Genomic DNA, 10,512 nt, shown 5'->3' on the forward strand with positions numbered 1-10,512 from the left:
ACCTTAGCTTAGCTTTTTAAAATTTTGCGCTGTAAAAATTAGTTTTACTTGTAATGATGTGGTTTTAAAGTAAGAAAAAAAAGATGATTTTCATCATATTTCTGTTGTAATAAGCTGGTCAAAGTGAAAAATAAAATTTTTAGTCATTTAAAATGAACATTTGATTAGGACAAATGAATTATTGTCAAAAGTAAATTTTGATTAGAGTTGTAAAAGTTCTGTCAAAGCGAGATTAAATTATCATAATATTTGTTTGCTAAGCTTACATACTTAGTTGTTGTTTGCTTACACCAACAATAAAAAACAATAATTTATTTGTTGCTGCTGCTTTCAAACAATCAAATAAAATATTTTATAATTCAAATTATCTTTAATTTTACTATTTATGTATACAAACTGGTTCAAAACACAATTTTTTTAACTGCAATTTAAAAGCTAGTAGGAAGGGTTGCCATCACTTAAAATTTTATTTACTATTTAGGAAAACAACTATTTTTTTATTTTAAGTTTTGCAAGTGCACTAGATATTCTTGTAAGTGATTTTAAACTTTTTTAGTTATATTAAATTTTTAAAAAAGTGTTACATATTAAACAACAATAAAAAAACATTTGAAACAACTTGAAAAAAAAACTCATCAATTTAAAATAGTTACCATTACAAACTAGTTAATACCTGAATCGTTTTTATTTAGGTTTTACTTAAAACTATAATTGAACAAAACTTTTAAAAAGTTCAACACAAACTTTTCATTAAAGAATATATAGTAGCAATAAGTTAAAAGCAATAAAAACATTTAGTACCTTAATCTAAAAGTTTTGATAGTGTGATATAGCAGGAGTAAGTTACTATTGTTTGTTTACTACGTCAATAAAAGTTTAAGTAGCTGCAAGTTTTACATTTAGCTTTGTAAAAAAAAACAAATACTTTTATTTTGTTTTATTTTTAGTTCTATTGACTATATACGTACTACTTAAGAACAGATGTTGTCATTTAATAGCATCTAATGTAGCCTTAATATGCTAAGCAGTTTTGTTACTTAAATTTGTTTTTATTCAGTTGGTTTTTAAATAGTAAACACTGTTTGTCTATTAGAATTATTTGTTCTCGTATTTAGAATCTTTTTATATATCTCGTTTTAATTGATTATTTGTTAAATAATAACTATCAAAAACTTTTACTAAGCTTATATAATTTAAACAGACATCTACTATAGCGTTTCAAGCTTTGTTTAACAGGAATTAACAGCAGATAAAAAGCTCTTAATTTGAACAAAATTTTACATAGTGCATTAGTAGAATTTATTTTCTTACAGGCCTATGTAGTTAAAATATCTGCTAAATTTTGTCTTAATACTAAATAAAACAACAACATAATATAAGTTTGCTAGATATGACTTTTTATTTTTTGTTTATTCTTTTAAGTAAAATTCAAATGATTGTAATTGATTTTACAGTAGTATGGTTTTCTAGAGTATTTTTAAATGCTTTGTTATAAAAGTAATCCAATCACTTTTTAGATGAAAACAGATGCTTTATGCCCGTAAAACACTTTGTTAAAGATAAATTTAGTAAATTTTTTGTTTACTAAATATATTTGAAGTTTTTTAATATATAGTCTCAGACTTTTATGAAACTGCCTCTAAGTAAATATTGCAAAACTCTTAATCACTAAAAAATTAAAAGTATAAAAAGTTGACTAATTAAGAATAATTTTTATGGAACTTCAAACAGTCCAGTTTATTAAGAAATTTAGTTGTTTACATACCTTTTTAAAAAGTTTTAAAATTGAAAACAAAAACGTTTAAAAAGTTAATATGCAATATAAAAGCAAAACTGCGCACACCAGATTAATATTTTCTCATTAACATCACAGTTTTGTTTATCAAGTAAAAAAATTCTCATTAACACTAAAACGTGCAATGTAGATGTTGCAAATTTCAGCGCGGGAAGTTTTTGTATCGCTTTTACTTTTAACTTTATAAAGAATTTCCTAAGCCGCACAAGCTTTAAATTGATCATATGTGATTAGTGTAAAACTATGCTTATGTTAGCGTTATATTTCAAATATCTTATTTATTTTCGTACTTTGTTAGAGTTGCTTAGTAAATCAAACTCTGTTGAATGAAACAGTCAATATTTTTATAGCATAGCAGCTTGTTTAACTATTTTTTAAACAAAACTAACATTAATGTAATTTATTATTTGCAGTATTAAGATAGTATTATAATACAATAATGTCCACTAAATTGTCTTTCTTGTTGGTTTTGCTGGTCAAAACTGTGACAAGCCAAGCTGCTGAGTTCAATTTGAAGCAACAAAATGAAATAAAAGAAATATCCGGAAGTGTTGTAAAGGAAATGGTTGATGACGTCAACATTTTAAAATCTCAACTAAAGTTCGGTCAATATCTGAATTCAGACAACGAAGTTATGCCTTGCTCAAATGTCTGTACTGAACCTCAATCTCAGGAATGCCAGTTTTTATGCAAAGGTAAGGTTATTGTGACTAGTTTAAGCTTTTAAATATACTTTAAATTAAAAACAGTATGTTTTGCTTGTAAACTATGTTCTTGTTCACAATACTTAATCTAATAATTTAAATTTTGCTTTTACTTGATTCTGTTTTTGAATTAAAGTTTAAAAAATTAGGCACTTTTTTGTCTTCATTTGAAAGTTTATTTTAGGTGTATATAATTTATAAACAATCGTTTTTTTTTTCATGTTTTAAGTTTAATAAACAATAAAAATTTTTACAGATTTCGCAGCAGTTCAAATAGCAGATGAGCGTGCCAACGTGAAACTGAACGAGATAAAAATTCAACTTGAAGCTGAACAAAAGCAAACAAATATGACGATTTACATAGCTGTAACAACTCTAGTAATAATTAACTTGTCACTAGTAGCCTATATCTTGATCAAGTACAAATGCTTCAAATCGAACAAAAACTATGTTGAAGAAACGCTTACGATACCTGAAGATTTAGAGAAATCTGTTTCAGACGTTTCTCAGAAATACCAACAACCGGTTCAGGAAACCAACCATCAGGAAATCAGGATTCCGTTAGGCGATGCTCATACTACTAGTGACCAAATGTCAACAGTACAGACTGTTACTAATTTTTGAAAAAGCTTTTTTATTACCTCAAAAATACTTTTTTTTTCTTAGCTTATTTTTAGCTTATTTTTATACCAGTTTTTATAATCGGTACTGATTGCAACTACCATATCATTCCTTGATTTATTGTTTAGGTAAAAAAAATTTTTTTGAAAACTTTTTTTAAGCATTGTATAAATCTTTTTCTTTTTGTAATTTGACTTTTATAATGTTTAACAGCAGTAATTTTTGTTTATACAGCAGTTACTTGGTACTGTTTATTACTCTGTAGCTTGCCTTAACAAGTAAATAAATTAAAGTGATCAATTTTTGTTAGAAGCAACACGTTAGAAATTTATAAAACTTGCTCATTGTTAAATAAATTGTTTGGTTTTTACTTGCTAGTCGCTAGATAAAAAGATTTTTACGCTTGAAACTTCTAAGTAAAAACTAAAAATATTTTGCTAAAAGTAAAAGTTCTATTAGAATAAACTAAAAGTCTGCTTTTTTGGACAATTACTAATGTTGTTATTTCAATACTGTCTAAATTTTTTTTGGCTATAGGGTAGTTTTATAACACAACTACAAAAATTATTTAAAACAAGTTCAGTCTAAAACTAGTTTTGAAAAAGTATCTTCTAAGTGCTAGTTTAAACATAGATAATTATAAAAAGCACTGTTTTCAATTTTTTATAAATTTTAACAAATATTTTTGAAATCGTTTTTATATAATATCACCAAACTTAAAAGGCTGATAACTTCAGCTGGTTTATTGAAGTTTAATCGACTTATTTAATAATGCCTCTATAAAAAAGTAAAGTTAACTTATAAAATTTATAAAAAATTAAACTTGAATGAAAAAATTAGCGCATTTTGTTTAGTATGTTTTTTTATTTGTCAAAGTCTTACGGTACTTGAAAACCAATATATAACTGACGCATACTTTAAATTTATATTTAATCAACATATGTAGAAAAATAAATAGTTTCAAAATAAAACTTGTTAGCTTTACCTATAAAATAAGTTGTTTGAAAGTCTATCACAGAAGAAATTTAAAATACTGGAAAACAGAAATACTGTTTTTACATCGCAAATAACAATTATTTAATATATATAACAAGTAATGTAGATATATTAAAAAACATTTAAGAAGTTTAAAAACGTTACTTGTTCTATGTAAATCAAAAAGTATATATACATGTTTAATCCCTCCTTTTTTTTCTTAATACGGGTGCTAAACTTCTAATAGTAGAGGTTATAAAATTTACAAAAAACATTGTTTCTTAGGTGTAATAAATTTTTTTTACGATAATGCTATGGTTAGTACAAAAACGAGTGTCATATAAACAGGCAATAAAAGAGAAGAAAATAAGTTATCTTAAAAATTCTTCTTCTGTACACAAATACAGTTATTTTGTATAAGAATGAGTGAAACATTACAGTTTTCTCTATCTGTAAGATTAAAAAATTTAATACTCATTTAAACTGTCTAACTTCCAGTGTTACATCTGACACTAAAAAATTTAGCAGAAACGGAAATAAAGTTGCAACCAACATGTGAACACTAAACTCTCAGTCTTATACATTTTAATAAAAACGTATATTAAAGTGCTTTCAGTAAAGATTAATTAGTTTCAAGAATTATTGTTGGTAGTAATAAAACTAAAAGTTCTACATCCCTTTTATGCAAAAACATGAAGAAAGTTTATTTCATGTAACATCTATACATGTAGTTAGTGATTATTACAAAGTAATTAACAGCGTTTTTCATTTTTTGAACTTTATTTTGAAAGTATTACATATTTCTTTAAAGTTTAGATTATTTTATCTAGTTTCTTACATGTCTCTCATACACATCAATTTGTACGAGTTTTTTTGTTTTTAAAGTTTTATGATTAATACAAAGTTTGTTTTTTCTATCTATAATTAAAAAAATATTTTTAGTATTATGGTTAAATACCTAAAAATATTTTTTTAATTATAGATAGAAAAAACAAACTTTGTATTAATCATAAAACTTTAAAAACAAAAAAACTCGTACAAATTGATGTGTATGAGAGACATGTAAGAAACTAGATTAAAGATATTTAAATACAACCATTTGTAACGATCATTTAGTTTGCAGACAATAATTTAAAATAAATTATATATATATAATAAATATCTGCTGAATCTTTGTTTCATAGTTGTGGTTATTGAGCTGAAAAGGGAAAGCAAGTAAAGTTTTTTGAATCTACAAATATTATACTAGATAATTTTCTATAAGATAGTTGAATTCCATAAAAGAACTAAAGATATACAACGGTTAGTAAATAAGTTTGTTGTAAGTATCTGAAATACAAAAATAGAAATATTTACAAGTGTTAACTTAAAATTTAAATAAAACTACTGTGACTAAAAAAATCAACTTAGGCGCTCTTAAAACTCAACAAAGCTTCAAGAGTTTTATTATGTTTTGAAAACTTTATTCTTATCATGTTAGATTTTTTACTAGATCACCTCAGAAGCATAACATGATAGTTAACATAAGAATTAAGCTGTTACTGTTTGCTAAAAACTAAAAATTCATATGAATTTTCTCATGTGTTTGTTTAAGTAAATTGATGTAGCACTTTAATACAATAAGCAACATTTTTTGGAGAAAGTAATATCAACAAAAGTCACATTGAACAGTTATGAAAGCATCTTCATATCTTAAGCTTATCAAAAGATACACAAGTTTTTTCAACAAAGTCTTTACTTGATCTAAAGTTTTATTTTTGTTTTGTTGATCAAAACGTTACAAGATGAAGTTTTGTAACTTGTTTTAAGGATTACTAAAGTGCATTGTTATATTTTTTTTACAAAAGCAACTAAGTTTAAAATAATATACAATGTTTTTTATTGAACGATCAAAAAAAACGCTCAAAAAGTTTGGTTTAAGGACCTGGTGTACAAAGGAACCTTTCGGTTATCGAGTCGTACATCACATGCTTTTAAAGTTTCTTACGAGCTTTTACACATACTTTTTTTTATCATTTAAGTCTTTAGTAATGAACAATCAATTAAAAGAAAAGAAAGATGAAATTAAATAAAACTAAACGAGAATTAAATAAATTTTGTGTTTAATAATGTACTATGAATCTTGTCAAGTAACATATGAACTAAAAAAATGACTTTAAATTAACTTTTAAAAGTAGATAAACAACACTAATAACAAACGTGTGAATACTTGAATTATAGGTTACAACTTCTTTAAAGAAAGTAAAATGTAATACGCTGAAATTTTCTTACATTTTTTTTTATAAGTATTTTTGTTAAAAAGGTAATTTTTATTTTAGTTAATAATCTAAATTGAACAGTAAAAACAATTTTACATTTCAATAGTCAAACAAACTATTGTAAACTTTTTATAAGAGTTTTAAAAAAGTGATTTTTACAATAACTGAACTTAACTTTTATAAAATATGAAGATAAATACTGTAAAATTTATGCTTTAATAAGAAAAAAGATAAAAAAAACAATAATAATTTTAACAATAATGATAACAACAACAAATTTCCTTCTATTTTAAAACATTCTTTTTATTTTTTTTTATACTTGTCCAAGTCTAAAACTGTAATGATAGAAAGCAAGCAACATTTGCAAACATAAAAAATATTTTTTTTTTAATTTCCCCAAAAATAACTTAAGTTTGCTTGAAACAGTTATCTTAGCTTACTATTTAAATACTTTATTTCCTGCTAAAGTAAAAACATCTATAACTATTTTTTTACATTTGCATGCTAAAAAAGAAAAAAAATTGTAAGCATAAGAAAAGAAAAAAAAGTTTAAAAGTATTTTGAACTTAATTCAAAAGAGTAATCTTAAAGAATAATCTTAAAATATAACCAGATAGAAAATGCAAAAATCTAAACTAATGATACTAAAACCAAACAAATCAACTTTCGAACAAAAATAAAAAAAATAAAAAAATAAACAGATAAAATTCTGGATATTAAATTACAAATACTACTAACTCCTTAAACAAAGTAAGCAGACGAGTAGGAATGATCACTAATGACCTTGAGAATCACTATTTAAAAGATAACTTTTAATTCATCCTGAAACTTTTAAAAATAACTTATATTTTTTAAACATAATGGTTGCTTAATCCATAACTCACTTTCTTGGTAGGATAGCGATTTATGGCCTATTTTGCTGTTGAATCTAGGTAGGAAAAAAATTGTTTCTTAAGACCTCGTATGATAATTATGGACATTTTTTACGACAAAAAAGCGTAACTTAACTGTCGTGTACAATTTAATATCATCCTAGAATACCCTAGGTACAGCTGAAACTCCTCTTAAACGACACATCTAGCGTAATAATGAACCAACGTTTTTTTATTTATGTTATAAAATGATAATATTGGTGTTTAACTTCTGGTAAAAATTAGAATTAAAAGGTAATTTTATTTTTAAAGAAAAAAACGAATTCTTTTACTTAAAACATCCGTTTTAATATGAATAAAGGAAGATTCATTTTTGTTTGATTGACAGTAGTATAGTAAACTAGACTAATGTTTTTCAAAGGCTGTTTACAGTAAATTACTAACTATAAAATTACGTCAAGACTAGACGAACTTACTTTATAGTTTATTTATACTATTGCGGTTTAAGGTATATTTCATTACATATATTAAATTGTTAAGAATTAGCACTAGTTAGTTTAAAATAACACAGGAATACTATTTTTTTTCATATCTTTGTGTTAACTTTTGAGTATCACTGAAGTAGATTAATAATTTTCATATCAGTCTTTTTTCTACGCATTTAAAGCAAAAAAACTTGGTGTGAATTAAAAAAAAATTGTTTAAATGGCATTTTAATTAACATTAGGTAGATTTAGAGCTGGGGTATAAAATTTGTTAGAATTTTTTTTGTTGACTCGTTGTAGAAAACTTACAGCATAAAAACGAGAAATGAAGTGCAATTTGAATGTTGCAGCTCTCTACAAACAAATTGCAGTAAATTTTAATGTTTTTTTTCTTTAGTTATAATTTATCAGCAGTTAATCTAAAACTTTGAACAGTATAAAGCTCTTGGTGAACATATAGAACTTGATATTTAAAAACACTTGAAAGAAAAGACGACGAACCAGAAACTTCTTTTTAGGAAGTGAAGCAAGAGTAAATTATCTATAGCAAGATAGGAAATAAAACATTATAAACATCGAATGAATGTAAAAAGTGTATTTTTTTTTCATTTGAGGACCATTGATTAAAGTTTTCAAATTAAAATTTATTTACAAAACTATTTGATTCATAGTAAAATAGAAGTGGTTTATACTAACTTAAAACTGTTTTTATATACTTTAATCCATGCCAAAATTTATCTTTTGAAAGATATTAAAACAAACTTAAAATAATCTTTATACGTGCTTAGTAGTTTTAATAATATCTTTACAACTATAACCACGTTAAATTAAGAATATTTAAAATAAATTTCAATTACAATACGTTATAAATATAAATTATAACGTATAATAAAAATATAAATTAAGTTATAAATAGATATTTTATGAAATAATTTTAAATAATCTAAGTTTGACACAGGTATTGACCAAAATAAGTGATAAAGCTAGGGTAGCTTCAAATTTCCACTACTGTTTTTGAATTACTTGAAAATCATGCAACTAATTTGCATATTTGCTGAGTCAGCAATTTTTTTGTTTTTATTTTTAATAATAAATGGGTAGTCCACTTGGCCCTATTTTAGCCAACATTTTTGTGGGATACTTTGAAACATTGCTCTCTTCCAAGTATGAAAAACCAATAAACTATATTAGGTATGTTGATGACATTTTTGTGTCTTACAATGATGAGTATAACATTGAGGAATTATTTAGCAAAATTTCGAATTTACACCCAAATTTAAAGTTTACTATTGAAAAGGAAAAAGACAATTGCTTACCTTTCTTGGATGTACATCTGTTGCGTACATCTTCCGAGTTGCTTACCACTGTTTACAGAAAACCTACATTTGCTGGTCAATATATTCCATTTCAGTCATTCTGCCCTTTATCTCAAAAACTCGGTTTAATCTCTTGTTTGGTATTCAGAGCACACAAGATTTGCTCGAAAAAGTTGTTTGAAGAGGAATTAGATAAAATTAAAAATATTTTTGAAGCTCTTGGTTATCCATCGCATATAGTCAGAAAGACAATTAACAATACAATCTCAAAATTTGAAAAACCGGTTAAATTTGGTCCTAGAAAATGCCCTGTATATTTGAGATTGCCGTATTTCGGTAAAGTAGCAACTGCTCTAGAAAAGACTGTAAAATACACTGTAAACTCCACTTTTAACTCTGTACAACTAAGAATCAGTCATGCTACAAGAAAGCCCTTAAATGGAATTTGTAAAGACCGTACTGCCGATCAGGAAAAAAGCAAAATTATTTATATGTACAAGTGCCACTGTGACAGTGAGTACATTGGCAGAACGTCTCAAAGATTCCATATTAGAAGGGACCAACACGTTTTTAATTCCCTCAGAAGATGGATGGACACTGGTTTAAAAAAACCATCTAATAGATCATCAGCGATAGCTGAACACTTATTAAACAATTCAGATTGCGCAAAGAACTATAATGATAGTAACTTTTCAATTTTAAGTAAAGCTCGTAACGATTATCACCTTAGTGTTTTAGAATCTCTATTTATAAAAACATATAAACCTAAATTGTGTAAGCAACAATATGTTTATAAATCTAATCTTTATAAGTTGTTATAGATTTTATTTGAATTTTGTCGCTTATTTTTATTTTTAATGTTGCTTATCTTAGTTAAATTACTGATAAACTGTTTTATATATGCATTTATGAATTGTGAATGTCTAATTAATTTTGCTCAATTATGCTAATTAGTGTTAATTGATTTTTCTGATGTAACCTCTAACTATTTATATACTCAAAATTTAATCTTAAAATTAGTTGCTAACTAAAGTAATTGAAAAGCGTTAGCCGAAATCGATTTTACTTGTTTGTTGCTTTAATAAAGATGTTTTTGAATGAATTTTGTCTTAGATTTCTGTACAAAATAATAAAATTGTAATTTTTGATTTATTTATTTTTATGTTTGGGTAAGGTGGGTTAGGGTTAAGGGTAAATATTAAAAAAATAAGCTTTAACATTTTTTTGCTGACTCAGCAAACATACAAATTAGTTGCATGATTTTCAAGTAATTCAAAAACAGTAGTGGAAGTTTGAAGCTACCCATAAAGCTATGTTGTTAAAAAGATAACTAGACTATAAAGTAGTTCATAATAAAAATCAATTATTCTTACTTGATGAATTATTCTTAGCTTCAGCTATTAACCTTAAACAACTAAAACTGTTTAATATTATAATATCCGGTTTATCTAAAAATTAAAAAATAAAAGTTATTTCTTACCAAGAC

General features: G+C 25.0%; 1 protein-coding gene across 1 annotated transcript; it reads left to right on the forward strand.

Moving 5' to 3' along the window:
• The first annotated feature begins 2,234 nt into the window (after nucleotides 1–2,234).
• LOC145832459 (uncharacterized) lies at nucleotides 2,235–3,123 on the forward strand. The gene is made up of 2 exons (XM_082939775.1): nucleotides 2,235–2,490; nucleotides 2,756–3,123. Exons 1-2 carry the CDS (start codon nucleotides 2,235–2,237, stop codon nucleotides 3,121–3,123), a joined length of 624 nt encoding a protein of 207 aa, XP_082795901.1.
• The last annotated feature ends 7,389 nt before the right edge of the window (nucleotides 3,124–10,512 follow it).

This window comes from Thalia democratica, chromosome 3 (assembly GCF_965202585.1).
Source record: "Thalia democratica chromosome 3, ktThaDemo2.hap1.1, whole genome shotgun sequence".
In the NCBI taxonomy this organism is placed as follows: Eukaryota; Metazoa; Chordata; class Thaliacea; order Salpida; family Salpidae; genus Thalia; species Thalia democratica.